The 17899-nt window shown below is 42.5% G+C and overlaps 1 protein-coding gene across 2 annotated transcripts in view; it reads left to right on the top strand.

Annotated features, from left to right (window-relative positions):
- The window catches only part of ATP9B (ATPase phospholipid transporting 9B), a 451056-nt gene that overhangs the window by 233029 nt on the left and 200128 nt on the right, over positions 1-17899 (top strand). For both annotated transcript variants that reach the window (XM_089682349.1, XM_089682348.1), the window contains exon 11: positions 7096-7172. In XM_089682349.1, coding sequence (XP_089538475.1) covers positions 7096-7172 — 77 coding nt within the window. The remainder of the gene's footprint in view (positions 1-7095; positions 7173-17899) is intronic.

Here is a 17899-nt window from a genome sequence, read left to right as displayed (position 1 = left end):
GGCACATTGACAATTGCAGAAGCTGAAGATTTTTTTACCACCACAATTTTATGAAGTTAATTCTTCACCTTCTCACCATATTGTGGACTCATTGATTGAGGCAGTGCATATACGTCTCTGGCTACACACATGTAGCTCTGCACAACCTCCACATACTCCAATAGGCACAAAAAAGAAGGCAGTTCCTCGAAAGCCTTTTCCTATTCTTGAGTAAGCTAATTGGGCTTTATGCAATGACAAGCTCAACTCCGAAAGGTTATTCAGAGATGAACTGTTCCCACTGTGGATCCAGTCATTCTTGCACTAAATAATCAATCAGCTCTTTAAATTAAAGGCATTCCTTTCTTTGATAGGTGTTTGGAGATTCTTTTGATATCGTTCTTTGCTCTCGCAGGTCAACCTTGCAGCTAGCTATTGCCATCTTATCAGTTGGCCAGACTAAGGCAAAATTAGTTGAAAAACTCAGTACTGAACTGTCTGTTGATATATACAATCCCATTATTTCAGCTCTTGTCCTCAGCCCTATTTTTCTGTGTAAATGCCATGGAAAATGTAGTTCATCCAATCTCCAGAATGTTCTTACTTTCTGTACATATGCACAGAACTTTATGGCCTAGAAGTTGGTAAGCTGACCCCGATTAGGAAAGGTCCCTAAGAGTTTGGCTTGCAGTTTCTGCTCTAATTCATCCCAAAGGTGTTCTATCATGTTGAGGTCGAGACTCTGTACAGGTCAGTCAAGTTCCTTCACCCCAGACTCGTTCATCCATGTCTTTGTGGACCTTGTTTTGTGCACTGATGTGCAGTCATGTTGAAACAGGAAAGAATTGTCCAAAATGTTTTGGCATGCTGATGCTTTCACTGGAACTAAGGGGCCAAACCCAACCCCTGAAAATCAACCCCACACCATAATCTCCCCTCCACCAAACTTTACACTTGGCACAATGCAGTCAAGCAAGTACCGTTCTCCTGGCAAGGGCTGGCTCACACGCTGTGCATTCCTGCTCGAGTCATCTGCAGCACTGTGCAGTGCAATTTCAAGCCCACTCATTTGCATGCACTGCTTTTTGAAATGCACAACAACTGCATTGCATGGTACTTTTCACCATGCGATTTGGTGCAGGCCAGTGTGGGCAAACTGATCCACGCAGCAGATCGTAAAGGCATTGCAATCGAAATGCGGTGTGGGAAGCTGCACGAGATGACGGCTCTCCTGCCCCGCATTCTAGTGTGAACGAGCCCTTAATGCAGAATAATCTATGCTCTGAAAGTTGAAATAGTAAAATATTTGCTCTGCTTTATGAGTATCTTTACATGCTAATTTGTTAGTGATAATAAGTTGTTTCTTAATTGCAGTTCACTTGTCATCCCAGACAAAGTGATTCATTATTGTAAATTCTTTCTCTTGTCTAGGCGACTCAGGGAATATTTAGAATACATGTAAGTTTATAAGAGGCCCTTCTCTGCCATCATGTTCATCCAATATTAATAGCACATTCATCTCTTGAAAGAGGCAGACATAATGCATTGGGAAATTAAGATGGGAATATTGATTAGCTGCTTCATTGTACAGAAACGATGGGGATGACTCTTATCTTGAGGAGCACATAGCAAGTGGCTGTTTTAAAAAGCAAAGACAATTTTTCATGTTCTTAAATTACATCGCAGACTCATGTTAACACTTATGTTATATGATCTTCAAAACAATTTCTTTTTTTTCTTAAACAAATGCTTTGTTTGAGATACAAGAATTCTGAATATTTTACAGTGGGTCAGAGAATTTATTTATTAAAGTCTATCTCTGGGGAAAACAAAAATTCTCCCTTGCAGTGGGACTGACCTGCACTGCAAAGCTTAAATGCATGTTTATGACCAGGGGAGAAGAAAATGCAGCTTACGTAAATGCTTCCCAAGCAGTCAGTGTTCCCCTGTACTGTCCTACGCTTCAATCTGTGGACTGTTCCTCCGTGTCCTCATTTCCAGTGCATGAATATGGGCAAAGAATTACACTTGATGACGTCAGAAGACCACCATGGCATATGGAGCATATGGGAGAAGAGGCTGCGGGGGACCATCCAGTAGCTTGGAGAGAACCTGCAGAGATCAGGTAAGTGAAAGTGCTAGTAGAAAAGACCCCAGACATAAACAAGCATTTACTACAAGCCTGGCAATGTGGAGTTCAGCTTTAAGCATTTTTCTTTATCTACCAAAATGTGCGTTCATTAGACCTTACTAATACATATGACTTTTTAGATGTTGTAGAGTAAGTAACCCTTTTTAAATGTCTTTTACACAGGTAGATAAAGCCACATATTATGTGATAATGAGTCCTTGAGTCCTTGTATGAAATACAGGTAGATAAAGCCACATATTATGTGATAATGAGTCCTTGTATGAAATACAGGTAGATAAAGCCACATATTATGTGATATTGAGTCCTTGAGTCCTTGTATGAAATACAGTCTTTAAAGATGAATTTAAAAGAAAACAGCGCAGCCTATAAATGCATCATGAGCAGTAATGGAATTGCCCAGAGGGCATGTCAGTAGTTGCACGTTATGCGAAGGAAAAATCTTCCCAGTTCTAAAGTGCCTACTATCACACCACAACCTACATGCACCTCAAAGTAGGGATGTGACTATATGGCGATAGGAAATGACATCAGAGCAGAGGCTGAAAGTGACGTTGGTCCCGCTGCATGGGTGAGACGCTACTGGGGACACACGAGCCTTAAGCCTAACTGCACTGATTTATGGATTTGTGATATGCATTTTATCTAGTACTCTGGTGAGTGTTTTTGACTGGGAATGAAGGCATAAATGTTATGTGTGAATGGTATTATGATGTTTGGACTATATTGTTTCCTCTCTTATAGCAGTTCAAGCTGTCCAGTGAGGGTGTATTGTTCATGAATGGAAGCATCGCTAGGGATTGAGTGAATTAAATGATTTTTGACATTCATTTATATGAAAGGATGTTCCTTGCAGTGAGTGAGGTATCTAAAGGGAATGCAGCTCACCCCACACTTTAGGGTGAATGTAACTCTACTTGTCAGGTGAATGACAAGAAATGGAAAGTTGGACAGTCACATTTGGATTAGTACACTATTCATCATTTACACTGCTTTATCACCTGGTGGTAGAGGACTGTTGCTTTTTTCTGTTGTTTGGTTGTGATTTTATGCTGTATAGTGCTGCCAGAGTGATTTATATTTACTCCTTGTTTGCTTTATAGTATTATATGATACATAGTAGCTGGCTGACAGCAAGTTTGATTCATGAATCCTCTTACAGTATGTGGTATAGTATTTTATACTTATTTGTTACTTATTTTTATTATCTATAACTTCAAAGTAGATCATTTCCTCTACTTCACTTCCCTTTTAAGCACTTTTTCCCCTAGAAAAATAACACGTTCGTGGACATTTATCAAGCATTCTTGAGGCTTTTTCAACACTTCAAATACACATCAAAATCATGTCATAAATTCTATAGGCACCTTAGTGAGCGTTGCTTTGTTTTTCAACATCAACACATGTGAACGAGCCCTTAGACCTGGGATAAAAAAAAGTTACTTTTGTGACTTGACTGGTAGGCTGATAACTACTTTGTAATCTGAGATGGTTCAGTAGACACAAGCCTGTGTGTAAAATGTAGTATCTGATGTGCCCCAACATTTTTTTGCATTTGATTTTGGGCAATAGCATGCATACAGGCGACATTACCTTATCTTTCTGTATATCACAGGTACATTTGAGTGATGATTTTTTGTTGACTAGTTCACTATAATTTGTAGCCGCCTAATAACTTGAGGTTGGCTGTGTGATGTATACGTATTTCCAGAACACCACCTACAATAGAAAATATATTTAAAATCTAATGATCTTCTGCTAAGCATTATATTACCTATATTTTTGCTGAACACTTTGGTGTTTTTAGTTTAGTAATAATAATTATTTGACTATGTAAGCATTAGAAAGACTGCCTCATTGTGAACCTAACAGTACTTTCTTTAATGTATAAAACAATGTCTATATATGGCATCGTGGGGCAAAAGTTGGCCTGTGTGTTCCAATATATTGTGTGGTAGGACTGTCATTATCTGTCCTTGCCCACATGCAAGATGTCCTTTTTCAAAAGAAGGATGGTGGATATACTGGGTAAAAATGTCTGACTTTAGAGCTGCAGGAAGACTGGCAAGGACTTTACCTGCACAAATAGCCCCCATTTACTTTATTTTGCTCAGCTGTTTCTATTTGGATGCTATAGAGTGTTTTTGTTTTTTGTTTAGTTTTTTTACTTGACTATAGTATAGACCCCTTTTTCTTATCCAGTCTTTACTGCTGGTATAAATCGTGCTGGTGAGTGGCATTCAGCAGAATCTTATTTAGCAAGGGAGTGATGCCTTGTTCATCCAGGCAGTGATGGAGCAACCTGTCAAATTTTCACTGCACTTTTTAGCAATTCTGATGTTAGTGAATTGTCATCAGCAACAGGATAGCAAATGTGACATCAACTAAAATGTAAGCACAAAATAAGAGGAATGCTGCTCCAGGTCTGCTCGCTTGAGAGATCCCACAAAACCCCTTGTCCTCGGGTGCAAAGCCAATCATTACACTGATTAATGTAGATAAACCGATATTCGAATGGCTGCACTCTGATAAAGGATCATCTTTATTAGAACTTCAAAGCAGCATAAAAACAACAACCAAATTCTCTGAGGGAGAGAAGTAAAAGGCCAATGCCTTTAAAATGTAAGCACCTCTTGGTATAGGTATATTAAGTACCTCCATTTTTTAGGTGTATATGAATATATTTCTGACAATCAACAATGTTTATTAAGTATATAAAAATGTTTACTAATATTACTTTGATGCATAGTTTTTTTACATTTGTCTAAAGTCTCAAATGTTATTTTTATACTGTTAAAAGAAGCAGGATTACCCCCAAATCCAGAAGAGTACTTCTGAGAACCAGTGCTGCTGAAGAGCAACTTTGCTATGCTTTTTTAATATTAAAGTGGTCCTAAAGGCAAAACTATTTTTACCTTATTGCATTCCCTGCGTTAAGGTAAAAAATGTAGTTGTATCATCCCCTCACCTCCCTAAATACTAACCTGATTCCTCACTCGATCCAGCTCTGTCTCTGTCTGCCACGGCTCTATTCTCTCCTTGCTCTTACAGGACACAGTGGCAGCAGTGGAAGCCATTGGCTACTGCTGTTGTCAGTCAGATCCTGTGAGCAGAGAGTGAGGAGCGGGGCTGAGCCATGCTGTGTGCGTCTATGGATGCACACAGCTTGGCCCGGGAGCACGCCCACACATGTGCATCCATAGCAAGCATTATTATTATTTTAGGTGAAAAAAAATTATTTTAGAATCACTTTAACCCCTTCACACCTAAGGGTAAATCAAAACTTAACGCCTAAGTAAAATTTTACATTTTTGACGTGTTAGTAAAACCATACATATCATCACAACTACTTTGTACATCCAGGTGAATTATACCTTGTTTTTTTTCAGGACGAATTGGGCTTTCATTTTGTGGTAAATGGTAATGATATCTCCTGATTTTTTTTTTACTATCAAAGGAAAACTGGCCCAAAATAGTAAAAAAATATATATTTTTTTTAATTAAGCTGTGTGTTTCTTGTTACTACCATAACCTACCACCAAAGAACTACCCAAAATAAATTCTCCATCTCTTGACGATTGCAGCGATACCATATATGTGTATGTTATTTGTTGTTTGTACCTGTACTACAGCCCAGAAACAGTAGCGCGCATTTTGTTTTTTTACCTGAAACACACTGACACTAACTGACACTGATACCAATTTTTTTTTTTTCACAAGCAGTTTTTTGTTTTTTTCTCTCTCCACAAGGAGAGACAGAGATACAATGTATCTCTCTCCTCCATTCAGAGAGAGAAAAAACAAAGGGAGCGGGCTTCACAGTGACTGATCACTGTGATAGCCAATCAGAAGCTATCACAGCGATCATGTGACCCAGGAGTCCTGGGTCCCGATCGTTGGAACGGGACCCGGGGCTCTCAGTGACACCCTGGTCTTTGGTCTGGGAGCGCGTTGTGCGGAGCGCTAGCAGCACAAAAACAGGTACGCAAATATGTGGCCCCACAGAAAAAAGCCCAGTTCTGTGAGGCCACATACTTGTATTACAGCACCGTGAAGGGGTTAGACTAAAATTATGTCCTCGCATTTAAAAATGTTGCAGCACCTTTTTGTAAGCGCATCTGCACCTACAGTTTTCTCTTGGTTTCCCTATAAATTCCAACAAATACTAGTTGCTTCTGCCAGTGAAGTCCACCAACTGCAGCTTCCTGTGGTGATGTGGCAAGGATGCTGCACTGCTTTTGAATTCAGAACAGAGTTGCCCACTTATGTAGGTTCTGTCTGTAGCACTAAAGTAGGATGAAACAGTGTTTCAGTGTGTGTGGCTATCAGCAATGTCACCAGGGGCGGACTGACCATTTGGAAACTCGGGCACTGCCCGAGGGCCCGGGGTCAGTAGGGGGCCCCATGAGATGCCCCTTTTTCATAGGCTTTTTTGAGTTTGGGCAAGGACACAGGGGCCCCATGATCCCCTATTGCCCGGGGGCCCCATGATTTGTCAGTCCGCCCCTGATTGTCACTGTTGATTCACAAGCCTGTAGCTTGTCACTTAACTACACCTAGCCCTGCCCACTGCTTTCTGGATTGACAACAATGCCTCTGCTGCTGAAACCCTCCCAGTGTGAGCTTCAGTGTTTGGGAGAAGGGAGTGTGTGATAAAAACATGAAGGAGGATTTGGATTAGGTCAGGAAGGTAAAGAAAGTTTTTGTTTACTTTTAGGTTTGTGCATCACTTTCTATCTGAATTGTGACTGTCATACAAGAGGCTTAAGTTCTACTTTACCATGAATTAAGTGTTGTATGAATGTAAGTTCACAGGTACTCTCTGTTGTATAAGTCTGTGTCCTGAGACTGGTAGTCACATTTATAAATATATTGTGGTTTATAGTATACAGTGTAGTTTTTGCATGGATGTAACAGTTTTTTTTTAACTTTAGGCAAATTATTTATGTTTTCCCATTGTGTTTTAGGTACTATAATAGGTGTTGTCATTTACACTGGAAAAGAGACCAGAAGTGTGATGAATACATCAAATCCAAAAAACAAGGTAATTTTTTTTTTTTTTTAAATCTTTGGTAAAGCTGAACCCAGGTATACAAGCAGCTTTCAATATAGTTATGTTGAAATTAAATAAATTACAAATATTTGCACAGAAAACTGGCATTAGTACTTGATTTTGTCTAGTTTTTTTCATCCCGTGCACTACAGCACACTAAGAGCAGACTGGGAGAGGGAGGACCAGCAGCACTGAAAATGTTCTAATGCTTTCAGAAGCACAGGGAAGATTTCATGTGCTAGTACCTCTTCATCTACCAGTGAAAGGCTCCAAACTTTCCCCTAACCTAATAATAAAAGGTTTTCTTTCTAATTTATTAAGGGTCACAGGATTCACTTACTGTGACAGTTGTGTTATACTACAACCTTCAACATCAATTGAATACTGGGGAGCAAAAAACCTTTGGCCAGCCAGGTGTACCCCTCTTAATCTCACCATGCTTGACTTTGTGCTAGTGCCTTGGGGGGGGAGGGGGTGGTGGCTATCTTTTCTCCACTGAAAAAAGTTTAACCATTTTCACTCTGTGCCTCGCTCAGTGCTAGTGCCCTGGGGGGTTGCTCCTTTCTCCACTGAAAAAAGTTTAACCATTTTTACCAGCCATTTTCTCTATTTTCAAGATTTTTTTTTCTTCAATCAAGAAACATCTATATGCTTATAAGCTGTGCTTCCTTTGCAGCTATCCTAATTGGCCTTTCCTCAGCAATAGCTTTGGAGGCTCTCTCTGGACCCTGCTGAACCAAGGCTTTTGGGGCCTGCCTTGAACACTGTACACTGGGCTTTTGATGGATGAATTTGTTCTTGACGAGCCACAGGCTGCGCTCCCAGGCTTAGAGATACCTTATCAATTCTGGTTGTTGCTGTGCATGCCATCGTAAAATTAAAGCAGCCTATACACTGATTGGCCACTTTATTAGGTACACCTGTTCAATTCCTTGGTAATGCAATTTGCAAATCTGCCAATCACATGGCAGTAACTCAATGCATTTAGGCATCTAGACGTAGTGAAGATGACTTGCTGAAGTTTAAACCACACATCAGAATGGGGAAGAAAGGAGTTTTAAGTGACTTTGAACTAGGCATGGTTTTTGGTGCCAGATGGGCTGGTCTGAGTATTTCAAAAACTGCTGGTCTACTGGGATTTTCACACACAACTCTAGGGTTTACAGAGAATGATCCAAAAAAGAGAAAATATCCAGTGAGCGGCATTTGTGTGGACGAAAATGCCTTGTTGAGGTCAGAGGAGAATGGGCAGACTGGTTCGAGATGATAGAAAGGCCACAGTAACTCATGTCAATATGGACCAGAATCCCTTAGGAATGTTTCCAACACCTTGTTGAATCTATGCCATGAAGAATTAAGGCAGTACTGAAGGCAAAAGGGGGTACAACCTGGTACGAGCAAGGTGTACCTAAAAAAGTGGTCAGTGAGTGTAGATATTACCAGTGCTGTTACTAGTCTGGAATCCCTGAAAGACCCCAAGAGCGACAAAACTTTTTGCTATATTCCTTACATACTGTTCTTTATGGTGACTGGAAAACCTCTGATAAACTATTGACTTTTTTAAAATGTTTTTACAGACCAGTGTTTGTTTGATGAGACTTTTATAAGGAAGTGGTCTGTTCTTACTGTGGATCCAGTGATATTCTGCCTTAATAAAACACTGGCCATACCTGTTGAGAATGCACTAATGTTTAGGGATCCTATTGGCAAATGTGAAAATCATTGTTTACACTAGCAGGCCCTGCTACGCAACCTGCTGTATCTGTAATGTCAGTCTGTCAAACTGTGTTAATGAATTAAACTAAACAGATACTATCCTGTATTTGTAGCACATTCAGCTTATATTTCTAGCTCTACACTAGAGAACTCTTTGGCTTAAATGCTAGTCTGCGAAATAGCAAAGAAAAAAATGCTTACTACGCATGCCCTTTGATGGAAAACAGCCCTTTGGTGCCACTTTGGACACCCTATAAAGTATATCCCTTAGGGTAAAAGTTCTCATTTGCCCCAGCAGTAAAAGCCTAGAAACTGGGAAGCCTTATCCCCCTCTGGGACCAAGAAGAGCTCCTTTCATTACTCTTAAGCTTCTACCCCAGGGCACTAAATCTCCAAAGCATTCAGGTATGTACTCTTAAAACAGTGCCCCCACATACCAGAGTGTGGGGAAGTCTGTTGGCCTTTGTGGGCACATGGTAAGAAAGCATCTTGGATGCTTGGGCAAGAGAAGGAGTTTCCAGGTGCTACTAGCTGGAGTTCAGCTCTTTTTCTCATCTACATTTCACGCCATCTAACTTGATCTATGTCCCTGCACAAACTAGCAGACCTCCATGCTACTCTTGCAGATCTCTTGAGCCATGGAGGTAATGCCATTGTTCCAACTGCACAAAGATTTTAGGGGTTTTACAGCCTTTTCACTGTTCCAATTCTGAATCCAAAAGCTTTAAAAGTCTTCATCCAAGTTCAGAAAATTTCATGGAATCCACTAGGTATTAGCCTCCTTCCTCCAAGGAGACGTTCTGGCCTCTGTGGACATCAAGGCCACATACTTGCATATCCCCATTTTTCCAGCTCATCATCACTAGATTCAGATTTGCTCAGGGAGTGCAATGCTACCAGTTTGTAGCTTAATCATTTGGCCTGCCTTCCACACTCTAGATGTTTACGAAGGTATTGGCACCAGTGTTAACCTTGCTATACTCCCAGGGTTTTCCCATTCTGGGATACCTGGACAATTTCCTCCTGAGGGAACAATTGGCACAGATACTGATGAACAATGTGCTGCAAACTGTACAGATTTTAAAAAGTTTTGATTGAATCATAAACCTTTAGAAATCGGTGATGGAACAAACACACTGCTTAAAGTATCTGGGTCTTATCCTAGACACAGCCCAAACCAGAGTTTTTCTTCCCCGGGAAAAACATCTGACTCTCTGCTCCTAGACTCAGACTCTACAGTCCAGGAGCTGTCCAGCAATTCTGCATAAGAGATCTGGGTCTGATGGTAGCTTCCTTTGAGGTAGTTCCATTTGCTCTAAATGGGGTCATTTATTTATTTAATAAATAAATAAAAATAAAAAATGGGGTCATTTGATCGGGATTCAGTTGGACAGTGCCACATCAGTGACATTCATCAACTACCAGTGAGGAAGAAGTCTCACCGAGGAAAGAGCGGTAAAATGGATTCTGGCCCTTCCACCAGTTACATTCCAGATGTGGACAATTGGCAGATTACCTCAGCCAGCAGGGTCTTGACCCAAGGGATTTGTTCCTACACCCACCAGTGTTTCAGAACCGGTGTCTCAGGTAGGGGAGGCTGCATGTGGACCATCTGGTCTCCAGGTTCAACATCAAACTGGACAGATTTGTCTCCAAATATAGAAATCCTGTGGCAGGAGCAGTGGGTGCTTTGATAACTCTGTAGGAGCAGTACAGCCTGATATATGCCTTTCTTCTTCTGAAACTCATTTCTAGTATACTCAGCAGGATTATGATGGAGGGTATTCCAATAATCCGCATAGCTCCAACTTGGTCCAGGCAGATTTGGTAATCCAACAAAATCAAACTTCTGGTATGCAACCCAGTGGGCTGTTCCAGATTAACTGGATCTCCTATATCAAGGATTAATTTACCACACTGCTTCCCAGTTGCTGGTTTTGAAAGCATGGCCCTTGAATCCTAGATTATGTGACAGTATTCTTTCTGATTTATTAATTCTTACAGTGTTAAAAGCTAGGAAGCCTTCTTCCTGTAAGGGTCACTAGTGCACAAAAAAGGCTTAATTCCCTTGGCGCGAGGAAAAGAAATTTCACCCCAGAAAACACTTTGCAAGATGAATCCTGACCTTTTAGCAATCAGTATTGGTATTTAGCCATGAATATCATCAACGGGCAGATCTTAGCTCATTGTGGTCTTATTACATTGCTAGCCTTCCACTCCTTGGTCAAACGTTTTGTACATGGTGTCTCTCATGTGGTTCATGAGGGATATTCCCCTTTCTATTATCAATCACAAGGTTACTTTCCTTGTTGGCACCACTTCTGCAAGACATGTATCTGAGGTAGCAGCTTTGTCTTGTAAAAATCCTATTTGGTCCTACACAAGGACAAAGTAGTGTTGAGGCCTATAGCTTCCTGAGGTGATTTTGGCCTTTCACCTCAACCAGAGAATCATTCTTTTGTCTCTCTGTCCAGCTCCAGTACATCTGTAAAATGTGCTTTGTAAAAATCCATAAATGCCTGATATAAAAACACTTTTTACTGAGAAAACACACTTTACTAGATCTGTGTTACCTGGGTGTTTTAGGCAACTGTTTCAGATTTGCAAGGCTGCCACCTTTTTGGTTTTCACACATTCTTTAAGTTTTACCAGGTGAATGTTCAGGCCTGACCTGATGGCTTCTTCAGGTGTAAGTTCCCAGGCAGCACTGAGCTGCAGGGAGCCCCAATTTTATTATTGTAATGTGGAGCTGTTAGTGTTTTATTTGCTGTATTTCCCACCCCTCAGTTGGGTTGCTTTTTCACATTCTAGTTGTCTAAACCTGGTGTCCCTTAATGATCATAAAAGAAAACAGGACTTTTGTACTTACTGTAAAATCCTTGTTATTCATTAAGGGAAACAGGTCCCACTCTTCTGTGTTTGTGATCTACTCCAGATAACTGCTTTTCTACAAAACAGAAACTTGCTGTGGGTGAAAGGCGTTTTATTTAGCTGGTTAGCGCCTTTTTGTTTGCAATGTCCAATTCCTCTCAAAGGCAGTAGTATAACCATGTTGTCTCAGAATAGCTGAATCCTTTGTCTTTTAATTAACTCCAAGAAATAGATTTTACGGTAAGTACACAAATACTGTGCTTATCTCCGTTATGTACCTGTTGTAGAGTTTTCCTCCAATTTTTGTTCTAGTGAAAACACCCAGAATGGACAACAGAGCAAACCTGACAAAGCTTCTACTTCTTGCTTTCTCTAGCCAAACAAAATATGCTAAATATACTGTATGTACTTTATAAAAAGTGAGTATTGGCTTAGCTGTATTATGTACTATAATCTGGCGTTTAGGTTGATAATGCAAACAAGTGACTTCATGTACTGTAGGCTGTCCTGTTAAAAACTTAGAAATACTGTAGCCAATTGTACTGTATTTCCACATTAATCCTTTCGCACAATTTTTCAGCATTTTGGAGCTAGATATTATTTCTTATATTTTACCAAGCAGTATACATATATACAGTTGCAAGAAAAAGTATGTGAACCCCTTGGGATTACGTGGAGTTTTGCATGAATTGGGCATAAAATGTGCTCTGAACGTCATCTAAGTCACAACAATAGAAGAACACAGTCTGCTGAACATAATACTACACAAACATTAGATGTTGCCATGGTTTAATTGCACATAACATGTAAACATTCACAGTGCAGGGAGGAAAAAGTATGTGAGGCCCTAGCTTAATGACTTCTCCCAGAGCTAATTGGAGCCAGGAGTGAGCCAACCTTGACTCCAATCAGTGTGATGGTATTGGATGTGTTGCTGACCGCCGTCCTGCCCTCAAAAAACACACACCTGTTTTGGGTTTACTGGTTTCAAGAAGCACTGTCTAATGTGAACCATGCCTCGCAGAAAAGAGCTCTCAGAAGACCTACGATCAAGAATTGTTGACTTGCATGAAACTGGAAAGGGTTACAAAAGTATCTCCAAAAGCCTTGATGTTCATGTGTCCACGGTAAGACAGACTGTCTACAAATAGAGAAAGTTTAGCACTGTTGCTACTCTTCCTAGGTGTGGTCGTCCTGTAAAAATGACTGCAAGAGCACAGCACAGAATGCTGCATAGGGTAAAGAAGAATCCCAGAGTGTCAGCTAAAGACCTACAGAAATCTCTGGCACATGCTAACATTTTTGTTGACACATCTACAATAAGGAAAACATTAAACAAGAATGGAGTACATGGGAGGACACCATGGAGGAAGCCATTGCTGTCCAAAAAGAATATTGCAGCACATTTGAAGTTTGCAAAAGAGCACCTGGATGTTCCACAGCACTACTGGCAAAATATACTGTGGACAGATGAAACCAAGATTGAGTTGTTTGGGAAGAACACACAACACTATGTGTGGAGAAAAAAAGGCACAGCACACCAACATCAAAACCTCATCCCCACTGTGAAACATGGCGGAGGGAGCATCATGGTTTGGGGCTGCTTTGCTGCCTCAGGGCCTGGACGGATTGTTGTCATTGATGGGAAAATGAATTCCAGAGTTTATCAAGACATTTTGTAGGAAAACCATCTGTCCGCCAACTGAAGCTCCGCAGAGGATGGGTGATGCAACAGGACAATGACCCAAAGCATACAAGTAATTCAACAAAACAAAGGCTGCAACAGCACAGAATACGCCTTCTGGAGTGGCCCAGTCCTGACCTCAACCCAATTGAAATGCTGTGGCATGACCTTAAGAGAGCGATTCACACCAGACATCCCAAGAATATTGCTACACTGAAACAGTTTTGTGAAGAGGAGTGGTCCAAAATTACTCCAGATCGTTGTGCAGGTCTGGTCTGCAACTACAGGAAACGTTTGGTTGAGGTTATTGCTGCCAAAAGAGGGTCAACCAGTTATTAAATCCAAAGGTTCACATACTTTTTCCTCCCTGCACTGTGAATGTTTACATGTTATGTGCAATTAAACCATGGCAACATCTAATGTTTGTGTAGTATTATGTTCAGCAGACTGTGTTCTTCTATTGTTGTGACTTAGATGACGTTCAGAGCACATTTTATGCCCAATTCATGCAAAACTCCACGTAATCCCAAGGGGTTCACATACTTTTTCTTGCAACTGTAAATATGGGTTAATATTTAACAAGTAACACACATAGTCTTGCATGATATGTTTTTAGGCATATTCAGCACTGAAGGAGGAGTTAATGTGACATTTTGTCATTTGGATGATGAATCATCTATTGAAGGGACTCCAGAAATGAGGAACAGGATGGTTTAGTAATTTGCCTCAGGAAAGCAAAGCTGTCAATATGTGTCTGAAATCGGCAGCTAATGTTGAACGTTGATGACTGTTTTGTTTAATGTGTTGATGGTCTCTGGCAGAATAAAATGTCCATCACGATTGTCTATTTCTCATGAAGACTGGCTTCCCTGGAGGGTAGAAGAGGGCCACATTAGCTGTCCAGAGTCTAATGTGAATTCCTCTTCTTATTAGTTCTTTGTCTCATAAAGAAAACTTTGAATATTTCTCTTGGTTCTACAAAATGTATTGTTTAGGCATCACAGTGCAACATCAATGTTTCTGTGTATATAAAATTATTGGAAAAGTTAGTCTAGAAACTTGCAAAGGAAGACTACAGGAAGTTTGCACTTCTGGAACAAATATATAACTTGAAAAAAAAAAATTATATTCCATGAATTTCAGGGCCTTAAGAGGAAATAAATTCAGTCTTAGACTTTATGCTTTCTCAGTGGGTTCCAATTCTACTTGATATTACAGCTCCAGCCAGCAGTGGATCCCTCTGATGTAAGACCTTTTCTGGGTTACAGGACGTTGCTATTAACAACTTGGTTTCTCTTTGTAACATTTATTAGGGGTTGTGCTGTAAGTCACACCACAGTCAGAAGTAAAAAAAAACCCCTATATGCTCATGGTTAATATTGTGTTGCTCACTGCAGGTCTTAACTTTGACTGTAGTTCACCTTTAAAGAGTCTGCTCAGAACAGATATGTCAGATGTGGGTGAACTAAAGCGCCCTCTGGATTCTTATATCTTCATCTGACTAGTGTAGCAGCTAACATGGGTTGTTGTGGGCTTGTGTTTGTGTGAATGATCGCACTGCTGTCAAGCTGCAGATAGTTACAAACTGTACTGTATCGCAGAGGAGGCACTGGGCCTTACTATTAGGCAGCAGAGCCACAGATACTCCCTTCTTATCTGGCTGATTTCAAAGGAGCAGGGGTTGTGCAGGCTCTGTGTACACTGGCTGTTATTGGTACGGTATTCTCATCATGTGTGTAGCTGGAGTGTCTGAAAACCTAAAAAGGGATTAATAATAAAAATTTCATCCCATTTTACCTGCTCATTTGACAACAATCTGCACCTTTAACAATGTAAATCAAGGAAATATCACCAATGCAGTATTCCTGACACCAAGCATGGTATTATGTAACTAGAACAGGATGGTTCTGTCAGGGCAGGAGCCGAGGAACGGACAGGCAGGCCTAACAATGTAACGCACTGGCTGACGACAACCACCACCTACAGACCGAAGTCCCTCAGGGCGCAGAGTCTAAGTCCCAGGCTGCCCTTCACCAGGGCCCCTGATGGTGGGGATGGACTTGACGCAGCCAGGAACCAGGTCGCGGCCCCCGAGACACCTCAGCTGCGGTAATGGCCGCCGCCAATGGCGTGTAGCTGGTGGAAGAAACAAAAGAGTAGTCAGACAAGCCGGGGTCAACAACAACAGGACAAAACAGTACAGGACAGCAGACGAGAATCACAGGTCACAAGCCGGGTTCAGCAACAGAGGGTCAGATCAAAGGAGAATACAAAGAATAGTCAAGTCACAAGCCGAATCAGAATACCAGGAGAGTCACGAGAGTCAGAACAGAGTAATAGTAACACAAAGACACAAGACACAAGTGCAAAGAGCATGTGCGGGCCACAGGCTTATATGTCATCAGCCACGCCCCTCTGGGGGGTGGACCTCAGAGACCTGAAGGCATAAAAAGGATTCCCATCATGCACAGCAGAATCCAAGATGGACGCCAGCACATGGAGTAACATAACCTCAGGGAAAAGGTAGGACCTTGACAGTACCTCCTCCTCAAGGGCCCCTCCCCCTCCACGGCTCAACAAAAGGTTTCTGAGGAAAGCGGGTATGAAAAGCGCGGAGGAGGGCAGGAGCATGAACATCCGCGGAAGGAACCCAGGAACGCTCCTCAGGACCATAACCGCGCCAATGAACCAGGAACTGTAATCGACCGCGCACCAATCGGGAGTCCAGGATCCGGCTCACCTCATACTCCTCATGACCGTCAACCCGGACAGGACGGGGCCGAGGCAGAGAGGTAGTGAAGCGATTGCAGATCAGAGGTTTCAACAGGGAAACATGAAAGATATTGGAGATCCGCATCCCAGACGGAAGGGCAAGGGCATAGGCCACTGGATTCACTTTGCGGAGAATGCGGAAAGGACCGACAAAACGGGGAGCTAGTTTGGGTGTGGGCACCCGAAGATTGAGGTTGCGAGTAGACAACCACACCCGATCGCCGACCTGGTATGAAGGAGCGGGCAACCGTCTGCGATCAGCCTGGAACTTTTGGCGCTGAGCTGAGTCCCTCAAGGCCCTCTGGATCTGCCCCCATGAAGAACTCAGGGCAGCAAGATGGTTCTCCACAGCCGGAATGTCCTGTGGTGAGAACCTCTCAGGTAATACTGCGGGTTGGAACCCATAGTTGGCCATGAAGGGCGACATCCCGGAGGAGGAGTTGACCGCCGAGTTCCTGGCAAACCCTGCCCAAGGCAGGAGATCGGCCCAATCGTCCTGATGGTCTGAAATATAACATCGAAGGAATTGTTCTAAGGCCTGATTGGAACGCTCCGCAGCCCCATTGGACTGCGGGTGGTAGGCTGAGGAAAAGGAGAGACTAATACCCAACTGGGAGCAGAAGGCACGCCAGAATCTGGACACGAACTGACTCCCGCGGTCCGAGACAATCACCTTAGGCAACCCATGCAGGCGAAAAATCTCCCTGGAAAAGACCGTGGCCAGTTCTTGCGCTGTTGGTAATTTCCTGAGTGGAATGCAATGGCACATCTTGGAAAACCGATCGACGATCATGAGGATGACCATATGACCCCGAGACACCGGAAGGTCTACAATAAAGTCCATACCTAGGTGTGACCAAGGACGCTCCCCCTTGGGAATGGGTTGCAGAAGACCCAAAGGGAGATGCCGTGGAGACTTATTCTGGGCACAGATCGAACATGCCGCTACATAAGAGGCAATGACGGCACGGAGGGTTGGCCACCAGAATAAGCGAGAGACGACCCAACACAGCTGGTTCTTCCCCGGATGCCCGGCAGTTTTGGCGTTATGGTAGGTACGCAGCAGGCGGGTGCGCAATCCCTCGGGTACAAAACATCTACCCTCCGGCTTCCCGGGGGGAGCATCAGATTGAGCCGCCAAAATCTGCTCCCCAAGAGGAGAGGTCAGACTGGTGCGAATGGCAGCCAGGATCTGATCTGGAGGAATAACTGAGATTGGCTCAGAGTCTTCCCTGGACAACTCAGAGTATTGCCGTGATAACGCATCAGCCCTGACATTCTTGGAACCAGGCAAATATGAAACCACATAGTTGAAGCGTGACAAGAACAGAGCCCATCTGGCCTGGCGGGGTGTCAATCTTTTGGCCTCCGAAAGATAAGTCAGGTTCTTATGATCGGTAAGAATGAGGACCGGAACCGCGGAGCCCTCGAGCAGGTGCCTCCATTCCTTGAGAGCCAGAATGATTGCCAACAACTCCCTATCTCCAATCTGGTAGTTGCACTCTGCAAAGGAAAGCTTCCTGGAGTAGAACCCACAGGGAAGTAGGGGTCCATCGGGCGACCGACGTTGAGACAGGAGAGCGCCTACTCCCGTCTCGGATGCATCAACCTCAAGGACGAAGGGCAATCCAGGATTGGGATGAGACAGTATCGGAGCCGACGCGAAGGCGGATTT

Source organism: Staurois parvus, unplaced genomic scaffold (assembly GCF_062004578.1).
Source record: "Staurois parvus isolate SC_StPar_1 unplaced genomic scaffold, SC_StPar_1.0 ptg000287l, whole genome shotgun sequence".
Lineage (NCBI taxonomy): Eukaryota > Metazoa > Chordata > Amphibia > Anura > Ranidae > Staurois > Staurois parvus.
This window is presented reverse-complemented; position numbering and strand designations above follow the sequence as displayed.